Source organism: Tursiops truncatus, chromosome 19 (assembly GCF_011762595.2).
Source record: "Tursiops truncatus isolate mTurTru1 chromosome 19, mTurTru1.mat.Y, whole genome shotgun sequence".
Lineage (NCBI taxonomy): Eukaryota > Metazoa > Chordata > Mammalia > Artiodactyla > Delphinidae > Tursiops > Tursiops truncatus.
Window position 1 is genome coordinate 4,334,677 of NC_047052.1, and position 26,632 is coordinate 4,361,308.

The window sequence follows — 26,632 nt, forward strand, 5'->3', positions numbered from 1 at the left end:
CATTGTGGTGCGCGAGCTTCTCATTGCGGTGGATTCTCTTGTTGCAGAGCACCAGCTAGAGATGCGTGGGCTTCAGTAGCTGTGGCTTGCGGGCTCTAGAGCTCAGGCTCAGTAGTTGTGGCTCACGGGCTTAGTTGCTCCACGGCATGTGGGATCTTTCCGGACCAGGGCTTGAACCCATGTCCCCTGCATTGGCAGGTGGATTCTTAACCACTCTGCCACCAGGGAAGCCCTAGGCAAGGGATTTGAATCGACATTTCTCCAAAGGAGACACACACACGGCCAGTAAATACATGAAAAGGTGCTCGGCATCATTGTCATTAGGGAAATGCAAACCAACCCACAGGGAAGCATCACTTCACGCGCACAAGGAGACTATAATAAAAGGTGTTGAGAGGACGTTGCGACTCAGGACCCCCATGCACTGCTGGTGGGAAGGGAAACGGCTGCAGCCCCCATGGGAAACAGTGTAGCAGCTCCTGAAAGGTTAAGCCTGGCTATTTCATGCCTTAGTATCTACCCGACAGAGATGAAAACACACAAAAATTTGCAGATGAATGTTCACAGCAGGATTATTCACAGTCCCCAAAGTGGAAACCACCCAAATGTCCATCAGCTGATGAATGGATAGACAAAAGGTGGTCCATCCATCAGTGGAATATCACTCGGTCATAAAAACAAACGAAGTACTAATTCATGCTATCACATGGGTGAACCTTGAAAACATGACGCTGAGTGACACATTATTGCTGAGAAGTCAGACTTGAAAGGCCACAGGTTGTGTGATTCCATTTATTTCAAGTTTCCAGAAGAAGCAAATCCGTGGAGATAGAAAGCAGATTATTGGTTGCCAGGAGTGGCGACGGGGGACGACGAGTGACTATTCATGGGCACGGGGTCGCCTTTTGAGGTGATGAAAATGTTCTAAAATAGTGGTGATGGTTGCACAACCTGTGGATGTACCAAAAACCAATTAATTGTACACTTGAAAGGGGTGAATTTTATGGTATGTAACTATCTCAGTTTTTAAAACGTAAAGAAGAAAGGAGGTGGGGCTTCCCTGGTGGTCCAGTGGGTCAGACTCTGCACTCCCGATGCAGGGGGCCCGTGTTCCATCCCTGATCGGGGAACTAGAGCCCGCATGCTTGCCGCAACTAAGAGTCCACATGCTGCAATGAAAGATCCCACGTGCCGCAACTAAGACCCGGCGCAGAATAAATAAATAAATAATTTTTGGGGGGGAAAAAAGAAAACAAGAAACGGGGTGAGGGGGATGACAGAAAGCCAGCAGGGTGGTGGCCTTGCGTGTGCAGGGAGGTGGGGTCAGAGGATTGATTTTGCCTGAACAGCGTGCATTTTATTCCCATGTCTTTTGTCCTACGACTTTGCAGAATTTCGCCTTGGGTCTTCCTGTCGTTCCTTCCCACGTCCACATTTGTGGTTCTGCCTGCCACTTTTCCCTCCATGTCAGACCTGCTTTTCCCCACGGCCCCTTTCCAAACCCACGCGCCCAGGACACGCTCAGCCCCGCCCCTCGTGCTCACGTGAACTTGATCGTCTCCCGGCTCTCATTTCCCACTGCCTCCGTGTGCTCTGAAATAGTTAGCCACATTCTTATCATCACCGCTGTCTGGCGTTTTTAGTGCCGCTGCCTCTGTGCCAGGTTCAGTTCTGAGCCCTTCCATAATTCTGATGAGGATTGACAGCCAGACACAGCACCGGACGCACGGCTGGGTTTTCATCTTCCAGTTTAGCGCCTGGCACCAAACTGGTGCCCAGAAGTTGTTTCATTGCCTGCAACTGTTGCATCGGACATGGGTACTTAAGGGAAAGCGGAAGGTCTGTCTTGGATGTTCATGTGCGTTAGTAGCTAAGAGAATCAATAAAAGAGTGAGTTGACACAGCTGTAAATGTGGGGGCAGACTCCAGGGCTGCGAGTGTCAACAGCTACGGGGATGAAGACCACTTGTGTGTCTGTCCCCACCACTCGGGGACTCTGAGGCAGGGACAGAGAAACCCCCCACCCCCCCACCTAGCTCAGAACATTGGGGATCAGAGAGGGGATGCCAGTGAGCCCTGGTCACACAGCATAGAGAGGCAGAGTGGGGACTTGAACCTGGGTTTCCTGGATCTCTGAGCTGCTGAGGGTTGGCGTTTGCTTTGCACCTCTGAGGCCCCATGCTTGGTGATGTGAGCAGGGAAGGGAGAGAAGAACCCCCACGTTATGCAGGCATTGCTAATCCTACCATCACCCTGTTCTCGGGCTGCCCTTCCCATGTGCTTTTAATTACAAGGCACATTTGTCCAGACCAGGCAATTGCTACCTGTCTGTCCACATCTGATTATTTCTGCTAGTCTCTTCATTAGAATCTACGCCTTTAAAATCCAGGGAGGGGATTGGTTTTATTCTTATAAGATAGCATCTCCCAGTGAAGTGACACAGCTGAGGATTGGGGACCAACGTGCTTCTGAGCTGCTGAAGAAGATGGGCAGAGGCTCCTCATTTACTCGAGAAATGTTTATTGAGCATGGACGGTGTGTCAGGCACCGTTGTGGGCACTGCAGATGTCACAGGGAACAGGATTCCTGTCCTCCTGGTGTAGGGATGAGCAGGCTGCAGGAGCCCTCAGGGATGTCACTCTGAGCCTTTAAACTCTTGTTTTACACACAGTAATAATAAGCTAATTATATGCCCCTCTAGCCTGTGGCAAGTCAGAGATAGAGAGAGGGACTGGTAGAGGAAGGCATTTTGAACTTGCCCGCAGAAGCTGGTGCTTTTGTCTGTGGAGTTCTGTCAGAATCTATCCCTCAAGTTGTTAACATGGGCCCCCTTCTTCCTCATTACCCCGTTAGCTGGGTGAACTCTAGGTCATCCTTCAAGACCCAGTTCAAACATCACCTCCTCTGTGAAGGCTGCCCTGATCACCACCCCACAGGAAGAGTTAATTTCTTTCTTTCTTTGATGTTCCCATATGCCCTGTGATGCCTCGTGGCTATGGTGCTAACTTCATTGCGTCCACACACTTAGTTTTTCTTATTTGCCCCGCTAGATTGTGTATTTTTTGAGGGTTCATATTGTGTCTTATTCAGCAAAGTCTTTGAACCAAAAATTGTCAACAAGTGTTTGTCAAATGACTAGCAGCAATGGAAGAAACAGCAAAACTATAAAAAGTGGATACGAGAATGCAGAGCCGTGCACACCGGGGCCCGTAGTGCTCAGGCAATCAGACACCGAATCCTTCAGTGTCTTCGGAGTGTCTCATTGTCAACGCTGCAATTATGTACTCAGAGCCTCCAGGAACTGGTTACAGCCACTGTTCTCTAAGTCAGAAGGTGAAGCCAGATGTAACACACTGACTGCCATTTAAGGAAGTAAAAGTAGTCATTAAAAAAAAAGTTACGGTGCTCTGTCACTGAGGGAAAACCTTTAGCTGTCCTGATAATTTGCGTCTCCAGATCAGCCCGTTCCCTGAGGGTTCTACCAAAGTCATCATCTTTCTTTTCCCCTGGCTATATTCTATACTCCATTTTCTTGTGTTCTCTGGCAAACTAGGAAAGCTGGATCATTCGCTTCACGAAAATGCAACGAGGAAGGAATCATTTGAGAAGTCTACTGCTTTGAGGAAGGGGTGGGACAAAGAATCAATGTGTACAGACAGTGTGATCTCACATGCAAGGACTGTATACACATCCAGGGAGCCCTTGTTCTCCGTGTCCAAGAGAGGGAGGACATTTAGCACTTCCAGGTCCTTGTCTGTCGCTGCCTGGGCTCCCACATCAGCAACTTGCTGGAAATGATGCAGCTGTGGCAACCGGCCAGCTGTCCCTCTGCCCCAGGCGGCAGGATGTTTGAATTCTTTCCTGTTTCCTTTCATGCCCGCTCTAGGGAGCTTGCTTGGTGGAAGCTGACAGCTCAGCTTTTTGGAGTGTGGGTTGTTTTTTCCCTTACTGAACCTTGTTTGCATAACTTCTTAGGGAGTCTATATAAGGTAAGGGCAGCTTCAGCGCAGCTCTGGGGCAATTTCCTGCTGTCTCCTTCCCCCTTTCTTTTGTCTTGCTCTGAAGTTCGGTGTTGGATGGAAATTATGAAATGATTACTTCTCTCTCTCTCTTTTTTCTTTCTGTTGACCAGTAGATGTTTATTGAGTGCCTACTATGTGGCTGGTGCCGTGGTTTGTGCTGGGGATATGACAGGCATTGGACAGATATGAAAGCAGCTAAAGAGATCAAAGGACATGCACCCAAAGGTTTACTTAGGTGCCACTTAGGGAGTTTACTAAGGTTATTTAGGTAGTGAGGCTTTTTTTTTTCCTCGCTTGTTTGTGCTCCTAATTATTCTACCCCTAGTACGTGTTTTTGTGTGTAATGAAAAAAATTGTTTAGAGCATTTGCAAAAGTGTGAGGAAACCTCACACTGCTTGACTCGTGGCAGATCCTCTGTCTCCTCTGGGTTTCATCCTCCAGCCAGTGCCAGCTTTGGGAAAAGGCAGAGGGGAAGACAAGCGTCTTTTTTGGGAGAAGGCGGGGCCCCTGGATCAATGTGGATCTGTGTCAGGGTCACCGTGGTGAGCATACTGGGTGTGACCAGTCAGAATCCGTCCCTCAGTGATTCTGAGCCTTAGGAGATTTCAAGTGTGGGTGGGAGGGGTGGGAGAGGGCAGGGAGTCATTAAGAGCTTGGTGGGGATTATGTGCCGTTTATAGTTTTTGGGAAATTTATTAGAGCAGCTCATCCTGGTGGCCTTGGTGATTCCAGATAAATCTGACCCCCCTCTTTTCTTCACCCCTCTTCCCATGCCCTCTGTGGTCATCTCTCCCTCTTTGCGTCATCCTATTTCCTTCATATCCCTCCGCCTCCTGCCTTACCTCTACTCTCTTTTCCTAAGTCCCTCCCTCCTTTCTAGCCCTAGACTGGAGCTGGAGGAGGGAAGAGATGGGAGAAGGGGAGGGGGTGGTAAAGGCAGTTGATAGGAGAGAGAGAGGGAAATGCAGGGTTGAGAGGAGGATAGAGGAGGGCCGGGGGAGGAAGGGGCTACAAAGGAGAGAATGCCTAGCGACCACTGCCGGCGTTTCTTTTTTTTTCTTTTTGGCTGCGTTGGGTCTTCATTGCTGCACGTGGGCTGTCTCTAGTTGTGGCGAGCGGGGGCTACTCTTCGTTGTGGTGTGTGGGCTTCTTATCGCGGTGGCTTCTCTTGTTGTGGAACACAGGCTCTAGGCACGTGGGCTCAGTAGTTGTGGCTCACGGGCTCCAGAGCTCAGACCCAGTAGTTGTGGCTCGCGGGCTCAGTAGTTGTGGCGCACGGGCTTAGTTGCTCCGCGGCGTGTGGGATCTTCCCAGACCAGGGCTCGAACCCGTGTCTCCTGAATTGGCAGGTGGATTCTTAACCACTGCGCCACCAGGGAAGTCCACTGCCGGTGTTTCTGAGCAGAGTTCTGCCAGCCAGTATCCCAAGAACTTTTCAGACAATGACTTTATGCTGCAAATTAACTTACACGTAGTCAGTGAAGGCAAGGAGCTTTGAAAAGAGGAACCGGACTTTGAACCAAGTGGGCCCTGCCTGGGGTCTCTAGGTCCCGAGGGGTCCTTAGGGCTGTGGGACTGACTGGTTCAGGAGCTGTTTCACACTGATAACCCATCCTTGGCCCGTGATGAGGCTTCACAGACCAACCAAAGGGTCAAGTTCTTTGAGAGTGGAGTTTTATGAACGCCCTCTGAGGACCGTCTCTTCATGAACAAGACTCTCACTGAGCGAGGGAGGGGAGGGTGGCCACAGTCCCGAATTGGGGCCACCTCAGCGAAGGTCAGAAGGCAGCGTGCGGTGGTGTCGATGGTCCTTGGGGTCGGGGCTCCCAACCTTGCTTTGTCATCGGTTGATGGCTCCCCTGAGATGGGGCTCTGTGTGGTTTTGTGATGCATTTGGAAATCGTTGTTAATGATGGCTTATGTCAGCAGACATATAGAGGTCACAGAAAAACTCCCTATTACCGGTACCGTAGCTCAGCAGCTTTTTCTCTAAATACTGCTCTTCTGTCTTGGGCTGTGGGATTCGGGGGAAGGGGGAGACTCTGCGGGGACAGTCCCGCTGGTCTTTGATAGGGAGATGCTCAGGGAACCACGCCTAGATGCCTCAAATTCTGTAAATTCTAGTGTTGAGAAGACACACCATACGGGAAGCTCCTTTACGCGATCAATTCCTTAAAATAAAAGGTGCTGGTGGGGAGGAAGTGGGTGAGGCTAAACTCTGGGCACTTCAACTTTTCTGCCCATGAGACGTTTTTTCTCACTCCCTTTCCCGGCCACGGGATAGTGGGTCCTCTGAGCTGAAAACCCCATCTTCTCTTCTCACCTCTTCCTCTAGGTCAGTGGTTCTCGGGCTTTGGAGGTACCAGAATCCCCCAGGGGCTCGTTCAAACTCACTTCCCAAACCGTATTCCCAGAGTTTCTGAATTCACAGTCTAATGAGTACCTGGGCGATGCTGTTGCTGCTGGTCTGAGCACCACACTTTGAGAACTGCTGCTCTAGATGTAAGCAGAGAAAGGGAATGTCTGGCTTCTTATCACTTCACGTCTCTGAGCCTTAATTTCTCCATCTGTGAAATGGGATCGGAAGCAGTGCTGACCGGACAGAGAGGTTGGGATAGAAAAACGTGCAGCTACGTGTAAGTGCTTAGGACGGCGCCTAGCACGTAGTAAATGCTTAGTAAACAGCCTCTGTCATCTTCAGGACCCTTGTTGGTCTTATCTGTGGCCCCTAGTGCTTGACACTGTGCTTGACACACAGTAGGTCCTCAAGAAATACTCATGGGACGAGTGGCCACATGACTGTGTGTGCCTAGGAGGGCCCTACTTTGAAACCGAGCAGAGTGTGCGTAAGTTTGGCAGATACAGAAAGCCAGCACAGAGGCTGGAAGGCAAGGAGCCTGTCCTGTTGGAGGGACTTTTTTTTTTTTTTTTGACCGCACCGCACAGCTTGCGGGATCTTAGTTCCCTGACCAGGGATCGAATCTGGGCCCCCTGCATTTGGAGCATGGAGTCTTAACCGCTGGAACTCCACGGAAGTCCTCGAGGCTGTCCCGTTGGGTTTGGCAGTTAGGAAGCCACTGTGGACCTCGGAGGGCATTTTCACCAGACAGATAGGGATAGAAAAATAGTCACCATCCCCATCAGGCAAGCCTTTCACATCTCTTGCTTTTTCACTGAATCCTCACAACGAACTTGTGAGGTAGGTATTGGACCCATTTTGCAGATGAGGAAACTGAGGCTTAGAGGCATTCAGGAATCTGGTCTCATCACAGAGCTGGTATGAAGAGGGGATGAGTTTCTAATGGATTCCAGAACTTGGACTCAACCTGGATACTGTAGACCAGAAGGTTGAGGCTGAATGGTCAAGGGAGCAGCAGGTGTAGACGGCTGTGCTGGGACCTCTCACAGAGGGAGCTCAGAGTGTGTGTCCCCTGGTATGAGTCCTGGGCCCGGGTGCCCCCCACCAAGGTTGTCCAGGGCTGCACCTCAACTTTTCAACCTCAGACTGGAAAGGTGTGCCATTGGCCAACTGGGGACCAAGCGCCACCCCAGGGGTGACAGTGACCCCAAGTACCAAACTTCTTCCGGCCAATTTTGCCATCCTAGTGTGTATGTGCCACACATGCATTCACACACACACACACACACACACATGCACGCACGAACATGCACACACAGGCACACACAAACACACACACACACACACTCATATATGCATATGTGATGGGGTCAAGCTCTGCCTTCCAGGTGATGTGCCCGTGTGCACATCCGTGTTTGGCCTGCCCTGTTTGTTCAGAGGAAGGAAGTTAGCGACTAAATGAGAACTTCCTCCTGCATTGACTAGTTGGAGGTCACATGGGCTTAGGACCTCCTTCAGGCTGCGTGGGGGACAGAGGTCTGTGTGGGCAGCTGTGAAAATGTCACTCAGACCAACAGGTTTTTCATCTCAGACTTTCAGCTGACTTTTCAGTGTCATGCCAAATCCCGAGTGGCAGACATTTGTAAGCAAAACGTGACTCTCGGATTTTCAGAAACGTCAGCAGTCTTCTTGGCCAGAGCATTGTCAGATAAGCACCAAACAGGCACCCAGGAAAGCAGTCTCTCTGGCCTTGATAATTTAAATGACATTGGCCTGCAGTTCTGGAAGGGCTTAAAAGCCAGGTTCCCTGTGTCTTTGGAGGTGGGCGTGAGACTGACTTATCGGATATCTGTCTTGTGCCAGGTCCTGGGCTGTACTTGGGACACATGGTTTGAAACTTTCCCACTGAGTTTGGCCAGTGATGGGGCTGTTGGGATCCAAGTGTGGTCATGGGATCCCAAACGTCCAGGCTGACCAATGAGGAAAAGGGAAATAGAGTGGTTGCCATGGAAACAGACTGCGAGTTCTTTTTGCTGGTGTTGTCTTAGCCTTAACAAGGCGCGAGGCATCTGAGGTGTGGCCCGCCTCCCCCTCAAGTCAAGACTGCAATTTAATTAAACACTTTGGAGCTGGTTCTCCTGTTCCTCCAATAACACTAGGAACAGTGTGCTGGCTTCCCAAAAGCGGCCTCGATGCTCGGAAAAGCTCGGGAACGAAAGTCCTGCACCAGCCGTGCGTGGCTGCGTGAATTTCAGTTCCTCAACCCCGACAGCCTCATTTCCTGTTCTCACTCTCCACCCGCAGCTCTGCCTGGTAGCTCAGGCTCCGGGGAGAAGGTTCTACCATGTCGGGCCAGCATCCTATTGAATCCTCATGGCCACGGAAGGAGGGAGGTATAAAATGACCCCGATCTGGAAACATCCCGAGTGTCCATCAGTGCATGCATGGAGGAACAGAACACAATGCGGTCCATCCGTACAATGGAATATTATTCAGCCATAAAAGGAGTGAAGATCATGCTACCACGCGGATGAATCTTGCCAACATGCTGAGTGAGAGAAGCCAGACACAAAAGACCGCATAGTGTAGGTTTCATCTGTGAGAAATGTCCAGAACGGGCAAATCCAGAGACAGAAGGCAGATTAGTGGTTGCTTAGGGCTGGGGGAAGGGGGGTGAGGACTGATGGCTGGTGGGCAGGGGGTTCTTGTGGGGATGACGCAGATGTTCTGGAATAAGGTAGTGGTCATGATTGCACAGCAGTTTTCATGTACTAAATGCCGCTGACTTCTCTGCTTTAAAATAGTTAAAATGGTGAATTTTTTTTTTTTTTTGGCGGTACGCGGGCCTCTCACTGCTGTGGCCTCTCCCGTTGCGGAGCACAGGCTCCGGACGCACAGGCTCAGCGGCCATGGCTCACGGGCCCAGCCGCTCCGCGGCACGTGGGATCTTCCCAGACCGGGGCACAAACCCGTGTCCCCTGCATCGGCAGGCGGACTCTCAACCACTGCGCCACCAGGGAAGCCCAAAATGGTGACTTCTGTGGTGTGATTTTTACCTCAATAAAGAAAAAAAATGGGGAGGACCAAAACAATCACCCCATTTTACAGGTGAGGCAGCGAGGCTCCGATGTTTGGGGATTAAGTCAGATTCCTCCGGGACTAAGAGACAGAGCTCACATGGCCTCCTGCCCTTGGACTTTTCTCATTTCCCACGGCCAGTTGGTCACCAAGCCATGTCAGTTTGGCCTGTGAAGTGTCCCTTACACCGGTCTGTCCTCACTGCCTGACCCCCGTGGTCAGGTCCCAGGATGGGCACCCACCAGGCTCCCATGGCTGGGTGGGGTGGTCCCCTAAAGCAGGGCAGCTGGGCAGACACACCCGAGATGTCCTAGCCCTTGGCTTCAGGCTGGCTCTGTCCTTGGCATGTTACCTTGGGCACGTCACACAACCTCCCAGCCTCATCTACCAAACGGTTGTTTGGATGTTGATGAGGGTGACAACGATGCCCCCCGACCCCACGGCCCACCTCCCAGAATCTTATAAAGACCCAATGAATACTGACCCGTAAACCGAAAGGTGCTGTGCCAGCGTGAATGGCGATTATGATCTGTTTCCTTTAAGAAATGCCCACATGGGGCGTTCGATCAGGAGTCCGTGGCTTGCCAGGGCTGTGTCTCAGCTCCCCGGTCAGATGGTTCCCCCTTAGACAGCATAGCTTGTTGTCAGGATGAGCTCATGCTTTGAGGTACTAACCAGCCAGTGTAGACTGTGTCTCAATTACACTGAGAGGGCTGGTGGCCTTGGATCTTGGTGAGAACCTTTACTTTGGTGGGATTCGGCAGGGAGACACCGGGAATGATTCTAGGAAGAAAGACTCCTTGATTTAAAAAAAAAAAGCCATAAAACCTCAAAGTGTGAACCTTTGACCAGCATCAGTATCACCTGGGAGCTAGTTAGGAATGCAGACCCTGGGGCCCTATCCCCAACCTGCCGAATCAGAATCTGCATTTTAGCGAGATCCCAGGTGATTCAGACAATGCTTGGGAAACGCAGCTCGATGGGTCATTGGGTCGCTGAGAAATCCTAAAGCCAGCGACGAAAAGCCATTTGAGAATATGAGCTGAATGAAGCGGCAGGTACAAGATGCATGTCCCCAAACCAGCAGCATCCCGCGTACCAGCCATCACGGGGTGGGGTGGGGGGGTTGGGGGAGGGTGGAATGAGATTTCACCGATAACTTTAATTGACATGTGAACTATTTAGGCATTAATCTGAGTAAGGATATGTGATGCCCTCAACAAAACGTGCAGGATTTTGGTGGAAAACACAAAGGGGTCCTGATTAAATGGGGACACAAAGTATGTCTAGAATTTGTTCTCACCTGCGGGCGGTTCTGCGCCCCTGGGGACGTTGGGCAATGGCTGGAGGCGTTGTTGATTGTCCTAGTTGGCAGGGCGCGGGTGTGTGTGTGTGTGTGAAGGCCAGGATGCCGCTCAGCATGAAGAATGACCCAGCCCCTAATGACTAGAGTACCTAGGTGGACACACACACACACACACACACACACACACACACACACACACACACATCACTTTAAGAACTCAAGAATACCAGCTGATATCTGGGGGATGCAGAGCAGCGGAGGATGGGGGAACTTAGCACAATGTCCTATGAAAGAGATTCTGAAGTGATGGTGATGAGATTACTGGTGTGGCAATGACTCAGACTTAAATGTGGATCCATCAGCCAGGATAGCCCCCAGAGTCATTTTAATAAAAACAAACATATACCATATAACAAGCATCACATACCCAGTGGAAAAATACTCAGAATTCTTTTTTTTTAAATTAATTTATTTTTATTTATTTATTTTTGGCTGCATTGGGTCTTCATTGCTGCCCGCGGGTTTTTTCTAATTGCGGCGAGCGGGGGCTACTCTTCATTTTGGAGCACGAGCTCTAAGCGCACAGGCTTCAGTAGTTGTGGCATGCGGGCTCAGTAGTTGTGGCTTGTGGTCTCTAGAGCGTAGGCTCAGTAGTTGTGGCGCACGGGCTTAGTTGCTCCACAGCATGTGGGATCTTCCCGGACCAGGGATCGAACCCGTGTTCCCTGCATTGGCAGGCAGATTCTTAACCACTGCGCCACCAGGGAAGCCCCAGAATTCTTTATTGGCCTAATTGTCTGGCCATAAGCTAGCCATGCCCAGTCGGCCCAGAGCTATATCCCAGACCAGAACAAGGGCCACCGTCTTTGTTTCCTCCTCTCCTCCCCACCCCAGCCCAGTTCCCATCTCTCCACCGTGTGGCTTTGCTGTTCCAAATAGGGCCTCAAAGATTTGGGATTAAAAAGAGTCGACGAACTTCTGTTCCCTCAATCAGATTCAGAATTTGAGCCTTGACTGTATGGGGGAGGGGAGGGTCGCAGGCATGGCAGCCAGAGAGGCCTGGCCTCCATCTGCCTGTGCAGCCTTGGGAGTGTCACATGGCCCTTCTGTGCCTCCACTTTCCATCTGTGAAATGGGCATCCCAGCTTGTGGCACTGTTGTCGAGACTGAGTGAGGGAACGTTGGCTCTTGCCATGTGGCTCTGGGCACCCTTGTGGCTCAGAGCCCCTGCTGGGGATGTGGATTTGGGGTGTTTTAACCGAGCACCGTGCCCTCCCTTTGCCGTTGGTGCAGATGACGTCCGATTGTTTGCCTTCGTGCGCTTCACCACCGGGGACGCGATGAGCAAGAGATCCAAGTTCGCCCTCATCACGTGGATCGGCGAGAATGTCAGCGGGCTGCAGCGTGCCAAGACCGGCACGGACAAGACCCTGGTGAAGGAGGTGGTGCAGGTAACTGTCCTTGTGTTCTTGTAGGGTCTCTGGGCGGGGAAGGGTGCTGGTCACATCCCACAAAGGGTCACCATCCAGCAGGGACACGAGGGGCTGGGCTGGGCTCCTTGGTCTGTGACTTTGAACGTGTCGTGCTACATTTCTGGACCACTAGCACCACTGGTGAGATGTACTCCAAATTGCTTTCTGGGGTGGTAGCCGCATTTGTGATCCTGACCATCAAATACTAGAAACGTGGTGGCTGGTGTCTGCCTCTGCGGGGGGCGGGCAGGTGGCTCACGGAGAAGGGGTGGCTGGTGTCTGCCTCTGCGGGGGGCGGGGCAGGTGGCTCACGGAGAAGGGGTGGCTGGTGTCTACCTCTGCGGGGGGCGGGCAGGTGGCTCACGGAGAAGGGGTGGCTGGTGTCTGCCTCTGCGGGGGGCGGGGCAGGTGGCTCACGGAGAAGGGGTTGGAGGGATGACCAAGTGGCACCGCTTCCTGATTGGGTGATGGATGACTTCCAACTGTGGCCATGAGGACCCAATGGGAGAATTCACGAGTGCTCTCTGAATGGTGTCTAGCACACAGTAGGTGCTCAACAGCACTTGGTGAATGAATAAATGTCAACCTTATGGGCACCAGCAGGGGTTTTATGATGACTTTGATGGCCATAGGATGACAAAGGCTATATCAACAGTGGCAGAGATGCCTAGTCTGGGCACTGGGCGTTGGTCATGACTGACTTACTCCTGTGTCCCTATGAGACGGAGAGGAGGAGGAAAAGGTGGGTGTACCCTTGGTTTTGTCTCTGAGCTTCTAAACAGTTCTACCTGTAGAGCTCCCCATTTTAAAGTTTTTTCCATTCTGGACATAACAAAAATTGACACTAAGTGATTCATCTGGGGCTGGGACACTGGGTCATGCTGAGAAAAATAAAATCCAGATTCCAGAAAGATAAACTGGGGAAGAGAGGTGAAGGGGAGATAGTTTTCTCCTTACCAAAGGATTCTCCAGTTTGCAAAACAATTTCCTAAAACCCATGAAGGGGAGGTGGTATAGCTACCGCCCACCGCGGGTATGGGGCTTCTTTTTGACGTGATGAAATATTCTAAAATCTGTGGTGATGGTTACACATATCTGTGAATATACAAAAGGAAGCCGTTGCATTGTAAAAAAACCAAAACCAAAACACACACACACAGAAATCGGCTGTGTGCAATGTGGTGTCCTGGATTGGATCCCGGAACAGAAAAACTGGTGACATCGGAATGAAGCCTGGGGTTTAGTTTAGTAGTCACGTACCAGTGTTGGCTTCTTAGCTGTGGGAGATGTGGCACCGTAACATAAGATGTTAACAATTGTCAAAATGACCGGTGGGGTACATGGGAACTCTTGGTATTGTCTCTTGCCACTTTTCTGTAAATCCTCAACTATCCCCAAATAAAACTTTTATTTAAAAAATAATAATAGGAAAAAATTTTCCTATCATTCCATTTTTACGGTGTATTTTTCCATCTTCGCTACGAGTTCTGCGGGGAAGCTCACCTACCTCTTGGCATTGCTTGGTCACAGCCTGTGAATCACGCCCTAATCAGCTTCTTCTTCTTCTTCTTTTTTTTTTTTCTAACATAACATAATTACATAAATTATGTGGCCTCAGAGTCTTTGTAATGAAGGTTTTTCTGGCGGCTGAGCGTCCCATTTCCACCGTGAGGTACTGAAAATCCCCCTGCTGTTGACCTCTTGAGTTGCTTCCACTTTTGTTGTTTTTTTTTTTTTTGCGGTACGCGGGCCTCTCACTGTCGTGGCCTCTCCCGTTGCCGAGCACAGGCTCCGGACGCGCAGGCTCAGCGGCCACGGCTCACGCGCCCAGCCACTCCGCGGTACGTGGGATCCTGCCGGACCGGGGCACGGACCCGTGTCCCCTGCATCGGCAGGCGGACTCTCAACCACTGCGCCACCAGGGAAGCCCAGTTGGGGGTTTTAATGGTTAACCAGCTTTCAAGGGTCTCCTTTATGGCAACAGAATGGAAAATGCAAAAGAATGCATGTCCAAGTCTGAAGGTCTCCTGCTGGACTCCGCCCTCCACACTTAGCCCTCTTGTTGGCCAGCCAGGGGAACAGGGCACACAGGGAGAAGATGGTTGCTGACATGCGTCCAGTGGGGGCAGTCTTCTGAATCTTGCAATGCTCCTGTTTTCTTTCCATTTTTAAGATTGTGGTGAAATACAGTAACATGAAGTGTTAGCCCTTTTGGTGTACGGTTCAGTGGCGTGAAGTACATTTGCAGTGTTGGGCGATCATCACCATCGTCCGGAAAGTTCCAGAACTTTTTTTTTATCACCCCCCCCAAAGGAAACCCTGAACCTATTAGCAGTCTGCAGAGTTCTTTATATATCTAGAACTCTTCTCAATTTGGCTCAGTGGGTTAAGAGGGTGATTTGGGGAAATATGATTCTTTGGTAACCTCAATTGGGAGTATTGGTTATAATTCATTTGTTTGCAAACTCAAATACATTGCAGCAAAAAGGGGAATTGCTTGGCTCTCTGAACTGGGAAGCGCAGGGGTTGCCAGCTTTAGTGGTGGCTGGATCCAGGGCTGAAGCAGTATCTTCCTTTCGTTTCTCTTTTCTCTTTCCCCTGGATTTGTCCTCAGGTGGCCTCTGTGCAGCGGGAGAAATGGTCCAGGCATGGTGGTTCTTCCCGGTCTTGATCCCAGGGGAAGAGAGAGCCCCCCTCCCTCAGTGTCAATCATTCCCTTAAAATGATCCAGTTGGCACATCCCGTGGACCAGGCAGGTGGGGTCCCATGATTGGCAGCTCCGATTGTTAAAAGAAAGGGATGCTGGTAGATGAAAAGCACAAACGTCCCCTCCGGTGGTGCTGGGGGTGGGGGGGGAACAGACGACAACGACGATGACGACTGTATCTTGAACTGCAGGTGCAATGTGATATTTTGACCATTACCTTTCGCATTTTTCACCTCTGCATTTAAAAAGGTTTTTACCCGAAGCTATTACAAGACCTCACATTTATACTACAGTTGCAAATACAGCCATTCATGTTACAAAGGGGTCGATATTACTGGCATAATGGTATTTTCTGACAGTCACCGAAATCATGCTGATCTGGTGTGTCAGTTGTCCTCTCTGCTTAATGGAGACTCAGAACAGATGTTCTCTAAGGGTCTCCAGATGGACCTTTCTGGATTCCGTGTCTTGGGGACAGGATCACATCCCTAGATGCCTTTTACCACCGTTTCCATGTGAAGAATAAATGGATTGAGTTTTAGTGTAAGATTACTCATAACCCTTGGTTTTTGTAATAATAAAACTAATGTACCCACATCCTTAGGCTTTGTATGAGACGTAGACAATGTAAATTAATGTAGAGACATTGAAATCCAGAGGAGTGGGTCTTTACGCCACCTGCCTGCCTGTGGGCAAGTCTCTCTCCCTTCCTGGGCCTCAGTTTCCCCATTTAAAAATGAGTTGGATGACTTGACCTGCTGTGTCGTATCCTGTTTTGATTTATTCTGAAATTGTTTCATTTTTTATGGGGTAGTTCGTTTACGACAGCATATTACATTTAAATGAACCATACTTCGCTTTGTCGGACAAAGAGAGTTTGTAGTGCAGTGGTCTGGGGTATAGCCGTTTGAGCCAGATGGGGTGAGTTCAGATTTCAGCCCGGCCATTTACTGTATGGCCTTGGGCAAGTTGCTCTCCTCTGGGCTTCACTCCCCTGATGGCTAAAACTGGGCTGGTATAGTGTCTGCCTCTTGCGGTTGTTGTGAGGATTAAATGAGCAGCTATACGGAAAGCGCTTAGAACTATCTCTGGTAGAGGCCTGGAAGTGCGGCTCTTATGACTCCCAGCTGTCCTGTTTAGACAGCACCACGATGCACAGCTTTCTAGGTTGTGGAGTGTTTCCCTGGGAGCCGATAGGTCCGCGTGCTGAGCCCGGGACACAAGGCATGAATCTTACTGTTGAGCCATCCTGCCTGACTGTCTTGCAGATGGCTTGGATCAAAGTCACATCCATCAGCAACACAGGAAGGTCCTGACCCTCACCCACCCTTGCTGACTTCAAACAATCCAGACTCCTTCAGGTTCCAGCCTGGGGCTTGCACATAGGTGCATCAGCAAGGGGAGCCCTAACCTTCATCCTAACCTTAACCCTAACCCTAACCCAGAGCAGTGATAGCATTTGCCCCGAACCCATGGCTACCAAGCAGCAGGCCTGGGGCTGGAGCCCAGAGGAGTGAAAAATCAGGAGGTTTGATTCTGGGTCTCTTTAGTCTGTGTTCAGAGCCGGGCTGAGATGCTGAGCTGCATCTGTGGCTGGTGGAAAACAAGACAAGACCAGCAAGGCCACGGGCAGTGACGGGTGCTGGGCTGGGCCATGGTGACAGCCGGACTCGCCGGACTCGAGCCCTGGGAATGTGCTGAGTGGACAGGGTGCGCGGCTGCGTCGTCACAGCCGTCGTCAACACAACACCCGTCCCATTGTTCCGGCGCCTCTGTGGGATGACCGGGGCGATGCAGTCACCCCCCGTTAGAGACCTGCCCGCGCTGGGCCAGGCTGTCTTGCTTTAGAGCAGACTCGGTCGATGAAGCATTGTGCTGGCCTTGCGGAATCACTTTGTTCACGCGGTCCTTTTATCTGTTTTGTATTTTTTAACATCATACGAATGCTCACGGAGCCAAGTAACCAGAGGTAGATCTCAGCTTTCAGCACTGGGAAAAGAACGGCGGGGAGTGTTTCCTCCAAGGAGAAGTAGAGGTGGGAAGGATGGGCATGTCAGTGACTGCATGGAATCATCAGTGTAGTGTATCCTCATGGCCTCTAAACCCCAGGATCAGGGCTGGCTTACATTCCGGAGCCCCTCCACCCCCAGAGCCAGGACCAGATGTCCTAACTCTCCTCCAGGAGGGTCGTATTTGTGTACCAATATGGTAGTAATATTAATAACAAGAGTTTTACTGTGCCGCTACCACATGCCTGGCACTTTCAAGGACTTTCCACACATTAAAATGATTTCTTCTTCCCAACAAGGACAGTTCTGTCATTATCCTCACTTTATAGATGAGGAGACTGGGGCCCGGGGAAGTTGCCCAATGTCCCCTGTGCTTGTAGACTGGCCCCTGGGGCCCTGATTCTGTCACTTCACCCCACTGAATGTTTCCCAAAGTCCTCTAGCACTCTGAGAAGGCTCTGAGAAGTTCTGCAGGAAACAAACCTCTTACATTTATTTTTTAAATTTACTGATCTGGTTCTCAAGCTCCTTGATGGTAGAACCTTTTTTTTTTTTTTTAAACTGGAAACTGAACATCATTGCACAGTGTTTCTTTTTTTAAAAAATGCTGTGTCAAATGGTAGAGATCATGGGCTTAAGGGGAGTGAGACCCAAGTTGATATTCCAGCTCTAGCAACTTTTCATCCTAGGACCTCGGGCAAGTAACTTTATCTCTAGACTCTGTTCTCACTTAGGAAAAAGAGACTGTAAAATTTCATAGAGCTGTTGGAAAGATTAAAGGAAAGTAAAGGATGTGAAAGGTTTCCCCTTTTAGTGACCGATGAACTCCTATTCATCCTTCAAAACCCTTCTTCTTTACCCCATTCTCCTACCAGCCTCAATCAGAATTAATTGCTCCTTTATCTGTTTGTATGATACTATGACCCAAATTCCATGAATTATAATTAAGTGACCCTAGAAACTAATCTCAAGGGCAGGGACCATGGCCGCTTAATTTGTGTTTCTCAAACCTAGAAAAGTACTAAACAGGTGCTAAAAAGTGAAGAAACAGATCTGTTCACCTAGGCTGTAGTCTGTGTCTTATTCTTGGTGTATTCCTAGGACAGAAGCTAGTAAATGTTCAGTAACTGCTCTTTGGGCTGAATTAAATCGTGGAAGCCATTTACACTCAGGGAGGGCTTTGGGGGTGGATTGGAATTTCCAAAGGCTCTGCTTTGTGTCAGTGAAAAGCAGAGGTGAGAGCTGGTTGGGTCAGCCGGGAGAGCCCACACGCTTCTGTGTCATGAGATTTACGGGGCTGCTGCTCCCCCTTGCAAAGCATTAGTTGCTGCCTGGCCCTCGGGTGACCAGCTTTGGGCTTCATCCATCTTTAAAGGGTTTCAGCTGTTTGTTTTTACAGGGAGTTTTATGCTTCTTCAAGCCCTTGGTTTGTGGAAAGGCCCTTTATTCTTCTCAGAACCAGAAAGGGCCTCTTGTGCTGATGCGTTTCACCTGGGCCTGGGCTCAGGCAAGGGGGCTTTCCCACGCTTGTGTCCTTTATTTAACACAAATACAAAACTCCCAAGCGGCCTGTGAATGGTGGAGCCAGGGATCATGTGTGGAGGGGCAGGTGCCATTATACACCCAATATACAGATGAGGAAACTGAGGCTGGGAGGGGTGAGTCCTCAAGCCAAGGTGAGTGTCAAGACAGAAGCCAGCTGGTGGGGCTCAGAGACCGCTTTAGTAGTGGGAAGGGCAGTGGGGAACCTGGTTCTATGCTCCTGCTACCAGGAGGTTAAAAGCCCTTGGGAGAGGAAGACGCCCAAGCCCTGAGCCCAGCATGTAAATGGAAGCCGCTTGCACAAGCCTGCCCTGCCAGGGGGCTGTGGCCGGGTGCCCATCACTGAACCCCAGACGGGTCCCAGACCTCGGCCAGCTGGCCTTGGCGTGGTGCCTGCCTGGTTGCCCCCCGCCAGCTGGCCTCCTGATGTCCACACAGTGATTCCCAACACTGTCAACAGCAGACAGTTTCCATGCTCTGGGGATGCCAGATTAGTGTGTGCAGGTCTTTACTGAAGGAGCCCAAACGCTGAGTCCAGACAGGTCTCCATGTGTGGCATGCATACCCCGTGGAGCTTGTCGGGGCTGAAGGCTGCCTACACTCTCTACGTTTGTCTTTCAGATTTTCCCTCCCTCGTTCTCTTCCCTTGCATGGACCAACCCCACGTTCGTCCTTGTCATAGTTTGTCCCTCGACATCCTGCCTTTTGAAAGACCTTCCCAGAACAAGCTCCAGGCTCTCTGTTTTCTCCCCCTTGGTGGTTTCTCCCAGGGTGGTGTGGTTTTGAAAAATGGTTCGGACAAAATTAAGGACCTAAATGATGATCAGGCACTCAGCGATTTCTGCTAATTCCCCTGGAGCCCTGGCCACGGGGTACATGTTATTACAAACGGGATTAATCATAGCCGTGGTACAGTGTGTCCTTTCATCTAACGTTTCATAAATGTTTTCAGTTTTCATAATTTTAATGGCTGAATACTATTCTGGTAGTGAATATGCGATTACATGTACGTGTGTGTGTGTGTGTGTGTGTGTGTGTGTGTGTTTTCACTCTCCTGGTAAAGACCTTGGCGTGGAGTTAAACACGGGTTTCGGTCCCAGCCCCACCACTCACCGTGTGTGCGACATTTTGCCGGCTACTTTACTTCCTTGAGTTTCAGCATCCTCTGAAAATTGGGGGTGATAATATCTAAACTCATGGAATTGTAAAAATTAAGTAAAATACTGTGTATCGTAAGTGTCTGCTATGTATGAAGTGTTCAGTGTAAATACTACTTATTTACCCAACTTCTGTTGAAAGTGGAAGCAGTCTGGTATTTACTGACAATGAACATCTGTGAGTATGTGTGTTGTAATTTTTAAAAAATTCTGTTGAATTATTCCTTTGGGAAAAAGTCCCCAAAGTGGGTGTCACTGAGGAACAAGAAATGCTAAGCACAATTTCAACCAGGCAGCAATTGAAGCCCTAAACATGGATTTAATATCGTTTGTCGAGTGATCCATGGCAGGGGCTGTTTGGAGGTCTGGGGTAAGGATTTTGAGGTTAAGTCTGGACCCAGTGGGGAAAGTGCCAGGATTGATTAGTGATGTCTGCCACGGATACTGGAGAAGAGAGCGGAGTTTGTTTCCCGCGTTCTTACCGTCCCTGGTCTAGATGGAGCCGTAGTCAGAAATCAGGTGGAATGGAGTCAGGGCTTCTGGAAATGTCCGTGGTCAGGAAAGCAGGGGGTGTCAGAACCCAGGCAGCCACTCACGCGCTAAAGAGGTGGGTGGCCCTGCGGGGGTCAGGATTCAAGGCATATGGATGGCTGCTCCTTTCTGGTTTGGACCCAAACCTACCCCAGCTTGCTATAAGACATCATGCTTTCCCCCATCCATCTGTGTTGGGCAATTACCTTGTGTCCACTCGAGATGCCACCACATTTCTCTCTCTTGTCCTTTGTCCTCTCCTTAGTGAAATAGGGTCGTGTCGTTTCTGCCCCGTGGTGGTGACGCAGGTGCCTGTGTTCCCGAATCTGTCAAACACTGGACCATACCATTTTGATCTATTTGTTTTTCCCTTGTCTGTGGTGACTCACGCCAGTTACGAGAACCTGTTCTTTTTGAGTGAATTACACCTTGCTGGAAGGATTTTGAAAACCTTGATCTCTGAGGCGCTGTAGAATAGTTGTAGGAGGGAAGGCATAGGGGACCCAGGAGGGGTTGGCAGGTTTGATACTGTGCATTTTCATCAGGCCCGTGTTCCTTGGAGGGTGCCTTTTCTCCTAGCAAGATGCAGGCTGCTGGGGACCAACTGCTTTTCTTCAGCAGACCAAGGTCTTTGGTTTATAATTGATCTCTGCCTCCCTGGGGGAGAAGATACAATACTGTGGCCAGCATGCGTCTCACCCACCCCCTGTCCCATTGCACACATGTGGGAGGGGAGGTTCCATCCCCCGTTTTCTGGCCAGACTTTACTAGCACGAGGCCTCCTTTTCGAAAGCCACGCTCTAATCCCCAAGTTGACAGCTCTGTGCCAGTTTCCCCTGTTGCTCCTTGATTCTTGTGTCCAAGGTGGAACGTTGTCCCACATGCTCTGGAGGCTCAGGTGCAAATCCACAGATGGCTGGTGGGGAAAGGGCTGGCCGAACCTGCCTTCTAGAACCTATGAAAGAAGAAAGCCCTCTTCTTTCACGGAGGTGGAAACCAGGGCCCAGAGCCATTGGTGGCTTCCTTCGGGACATTTTAGAGCCCCCTGGTTCTCTTTCTCTGCTCTTAGACTCTCAGAGGGACCTGTAAGTACCAGATTTTGACTTCCATGGCCTAGGAGAGCGTCTGGCGTATAATAGGTGTTCAGTAAACACGTGTTTATTGCAAGAACGAATTGCATTACTTCTTTGGGACATTTTAGAGCCCCCTGGTTCTCTTTCTCTGCTCTTAGACTCTCAGAGGGACCTGTAAGTACCAGATTTTGACTTCCCGTGGCCTAGGGGAGTGTCTGGCGTATAATAGGTGTTCAGTAAACACGTGTTTATTGGAAGAACGAATTGCATTAGCTCTCATTGTCTTTGGATACAACGAAGGCCACCTTTCCTCCCCGGCCCTGCCTTGTAGGAATGTGCATAGCTGGCATCGCAAACTTAACTGTCAAAGACTCCCACTCATTTTTTCTTCCCAGACCTTCCCAGCACCCATATTCTCTGCATAGGGTAGCAACCCACCATGGTCCTAATGTTCTAGGTAGAAGACCAGACACACTCCTACCCCAACAGGCTTCTTCTCTGTCCTCCTGTGGCTACTCCCACGCACAGCTTTTGGACGAGCAGCTGAATTTGCCGTCTTCTCTCTGCAAGGGCCGGGAGAGCCAATGTCACTACCTTGCTTATTCCGAGGAATTCTCCAGACTTCCCTTCATTAAAAAGTAAACAGTGGGGATGGAGAAATCAGTGTGGGTGAGAGAAGAGGAACTAGCCACTCCCTGTGCTCTGAGTGTTTCAGGAAACTTCTTTATAGCTCAGACTCCTCTAACAATCTTGAGAACAGAGGTAACTCAGGGTCATTTAAAATATTACCTAATCATTCTGGAGCACGTCTACTTCACAGTCATCCGATCATCACAGCCAGCCCTGGGATGTAGGTCCTCTTATTGTCCCGGCTTGGAGATGAGGAGACTGAAGCTCGGGGCAGGTAAGTTTCTGGGGAGGGTCAGGCTGCCGGAGATGCGTATGGACAGCTGTCCCTATTTGTATTTGGCACAAACTACTCCTAGCACGTTTTAGGACTGAAGCTGGGCTTTAAACCCAGGCAATTGGGAGCCATTTAAAAATGAAGTGATTTAAAACCAAGGATAGGAAAATACTTATACACTTTTAAAACCAGCCTTGCAAATAGATTGTTGACTATGTACAGAGCCCCAGTTCCTAACCCCAGTCCTTGCCTAGAATTGCCCTCCTTGGAAGCAGACCAATGTCCATCTTATATCTTTGAAGCATGAACTTAAATGCACTTGAGAAAAGTCACAGGGACAGAATGTATCCTGAACTTGACTGGTGTGTTTCCAAACCATCTTGGGGTCCTTTTTAGCTGGATGAGGCCTCTTCCTTTGAAAAGTCCTGCACTGGCAGAAAAGGGAGAGACCCTGTCTGGAGGCTCTCAGCCAGGGACACCGAGTTCCCAGACATGAAGATCTTTCTAGAACCACAGGTGACAGTGCCCCCAGACTGGCATATTTTGCTTTGAAGTCTCTGGCATGTGGCTTTGGTAGCCTTGAGGGTATGACGGATGCTTATGTGGGTGGGACAGACAGGCTGGAGCAGCCTCCCGGGGAGCATGCGCAGGAGTGAGGACCTGCCCCCAGGGCCCCGAGGGGAGGCTGCTGTGCGCCCTGGGATGAATTGTTTCCCCCCTCTGGGTCTCCTACTTCTTCTCTATCAAATAAGGGGGTGAATGTCAGGGTTTCAAAGGCTCTTTCAGCTCAATGTCCCCTGCCCCCCCACCTGTTTTTGTTAACCAAGGTATAATGTACATAGGGGAAAAAGCACGAATCTTAGATGTACAGCTTGATAATTTTTTTTTTTTTTTTTTTGCGGTATGCGGGCCTCTCACTGCTGTGGCCTCTCCCGTTGCGGAGCACAGGCTCGGGACGCGCAGGCTCAGCGGCCGTGGCTCACGGGCCCAGCCGCTCCGCAGCACGTGGGATCTTCCCGGACCGGGGCACGAACCCGCCTCCCCTGCATCGGCAGGCGGACTCTCAACCACTGCGCCACCAGGGAAGCCCCCAGCTTGATAAATTTTTGAATTTAAAAATTTTGAATTTTTGTACGTACCCATGAAACTACTACCCAGATCAAGTCGGAACATTTCACGCTCTCCCTGTGCCGTCCCCAAAGGCTCCCCCTCCCCCACTCAGATCGGCTCCAATATTTTATGGTTAATGATTCTCCTTGACTGAGCACATTATTCTCTCAGGTTCTTTCCTGTTCTATCTAGACCTGGGCTGCCCCCAGCCACGTGTGGCTGCAGAGCACGTGAAGTCTGGCTTGTCATACTGCTGTGTGCCGTGCCTATGAGCAAAGTACACACTGGCTTTCCAAGATTTAATCTGGAGCGCAAACTGTAGACGTTTCACTGATGGCTTTCTATATTGATTACCTGTTACGATGGCAATATTTTGGGTATAGAGTTAGATCAAATACTATTACAATGAATGTCACCTGTTACTTTTTTTCAGTGTGGCTACTAGAAAATTTAAAATTCCCTACGTATTAGCATTGCTCTGGGCCCTGCCGGTCTCCTTTCTGGAGAAAGGACTTGCCCCCCCTCATCTTGCAGCCCTCGTGTGGCCTGCCTCTGCCCCAGGAGGTGTTGCCTGGAGGATGCCAGTGACAGTGGCTGAGAGCAGAGGTGTGAGCGTGGCGGGGAGGTGGCCCAGCTTTGTGCAGTTGTGTTCTTTGTGGTTTTCAGCGCAGGCAAGTCCATGCAGGTCCCAGGTGTTGCTCCCACATCAAAGTCTGGCTGTGCACAGAGCTGTTTTCGCTCTGTTTCTGCCTCTTTTGGAAAACTCACACTTAAGCCCACTCCACAGAGGTGGTGGCATCTCCCTTGCCACGTCGAAGGCCTGCTCTGTGAGAACCCTGGCAGGAACAGAGGTGGAGGAGTGTACAGTCATTTTGAGTTGGGTTCAGGCTGACTCAGACCTTTGCGGGACTTTTTGCAGAGTCCACACCCTGAGGGGAAGCATCGGCTCCCCTTTGAAGCCTCTGACCCCCCAGCATCCTGTGGTGGAGGAGGCCCACCAGGCCTGCTGGGACCACATCCACGTGGCCGGCCCCCTCCTGCCTGCCCTCTGGAGGGCAGGGGCTGGTTCCTATAGTGGGGATGGGTGACGTTGCTTTTCTCTGTACTTTTGTTTGAAAGAATTATTTTTTGGCAAATCTTGTGGTTTTAAACGTCTCAGATTCTCAGGTATATAGGGTTTGGGGCTGCTTTTCTTTGCACTTTGAGACATAGCTATTTTTTTAAGGTAATTTTTTTCATTTACATTTATTGTTATGTTTCACTGGGTTCTGCTATCCCGGTTTGCTCCTGCTGGCTATGATTCGACTTCCCATATACCTGTGGGTTGAAGGCGAATTGTGCTCTATGTGCACTTTCATTGTGGATTTCTGAGATCTTATCAAACTTCTTTTAATCTAGGTTGTCTAATGGCTAACAGACACAAGCGTGAGTGTTCTTGTTTCTCTAGATTGCCATATATAGCTACCACAGGGCAGAGGAACTTTGGACTTCCTTCTATAGGCGTCTTGAGCTGTGGGCTTCCTCCTTCTGGTCTGCTCTTCGCCTCTCCCCCTGCCGCTGGGGCTCAGCTTGAGAAACACATTACTTCTGGGTTCCCCTTTCTGGCTCTGCCATTCTGCTGTGTTCAGTGGTGTGCTGATGACTTATACAGACGCTTAGCAGCACAGCAGGGCAGGCTGGAGGTAGAAAGGGTTGAAAGGATGTTTGGTCATCTGGGCTAGTTACACAATCTCTCCAAGCCCGGCCTGCGGATCTTATCTTTAAAAAAAAAGCTAATATACTGAGGGAGGATTAAGTGAGAAAGTGTGTGAGCCTGCACCTGGTACATAATAGGTACCTGATAAATATTAACCTCCCATTTCCTCCTTCCTGTTAGTATTCTTGGTGGTTTGGCATGGCGAACGTTTCGTCTTAATATTGTAAAACTTGATCTTGGGAGTGCTCCTGGTTTAGTCATTCTCCTTTTTTTTCCTTTCTCTTGTTTTTTAAAAAATTGAGGTGAAAAAAAAATTGAGGTGAAATTCACATAACATAAAATTCGCCACCATTTAAAAATACACAACTCAGTGGTGTTTAGTACCTCACAAATGTTGTGCAGACACCACCTCTATCTAACTCCAAAATATTTTCATCACTCCTAAAGGGGATGGTGACACTTTTAAGAAGTCCAGCTTTAGAGTCGGCTGTACCTACTAGCTGTGTGACTTTGGGCAGGTGTCATAATCTCCGGCCTTTGTTTTCTCATCTTCACAATGGAAATAATATTGATCGTTTTATAGGATTTTTAAAAAAACAGCTTGATTGAGGTATAACTTACATACCACAAAATTAACTCATCCTAAGTCTACAATTCAGTGATTTTTTTAAAGTGAATTTACAGAGTTGTGCAGCTATCTCCGCAATCCACTTTCAGCACATTTCCATTATTTTCTGTTGCGATCTCTAGCTCCTAGAAACCATGAATCTACTTTCTGTCTCTCTGGATTTGCCTTTTCTGGACATTTCATATAAATGGAATCATACAATATGTGGTCTTTCATGTCCGGCTTCTCTCACTGAGCATAATGGTTTTGAGGTTCATCCCTGTTGTAACCTGTGTCACTACCTCATTCCTTTTCGTGACTGAATAATATTCCATTGTATGGATACACCATGTTTTGTTTACCCATTCATGTCTCGATGGGCATTTGGGTTGCTTCTACTTTTTGGTTGTTATGAATAATGTTGCCATGAATGTTTGTGTTTGTGTGGACATATGCTTTCACTTCTCTTGGGTACCTATCTAGGAATCCCGTACTAAAGGTTTTAAGAATTAAGTTTGCTAATGTGTGGCAGTGTCCGGTACCCACAGGTGCTTTGTAAATAGTGGTAATTGTTTACATTATTTCCTTGTGGACTCTTTTTGAATGGGGATGATTTCTGACCTTCAGACTTGTTATTCATATTTTGGTAAATTTCTCTGTATTTTTACCTGTCACCATCCTGAAATGTTCCTTGTTTATGGAAGTCTTATGATGCGTGTATTAAAATAACTCTAGATTCTTCATGCTTCAGGGTTACCTGCTAAGCCAGATCACCTGTGTCACTCATTCATGCCACGGGCGTTTATAAGAGCCTCACGTGTGCCAGGCCTGTGGGGTTTTATGGTTGAAATGTGTACCCTAAGAGGGCACAGTGACTGCCTCCATTTGCTCTCATTGTAGCCCCATCGCACGGCATGGTTTTTCTTGAATGTATGGAGACAGACTCCCTGCCTTCCAGTAGCTGAGTGTGGCTGAAGAGCCCAGTACATCCTTTAGTGCCTTCAGTGTCTGGGCTGATCACTCAGGCCTGGGACCAGAGGCCCTGCATCACTATGACA

At 49.6% G+C, this 26,632-nt stretch overlaps 1 protein-coding gene across 1 annotated transcript in view; it reads left to right on the forward strand.

Annotated features, from left to right (window-relative positions):
- The window catches only part of COTL1 (coactosin like F-actin binding protein 1), a 43,972-nt gene that overhangs the window by 15,468 nt on the left and 1,872 nt on the right, over positions 1–26,632 (forward strand). Inside the window, exon 3 of the mRNA XM_033844410.2 lies at positions 12,060–12,217. Coding sequence (XP_033700301.1) covers positions 12,060–12,217 — 158 coding nt within the window. The remainder of the gene's footprint in view (positions 1–12,059; positions 12,218–26,632) is intronic.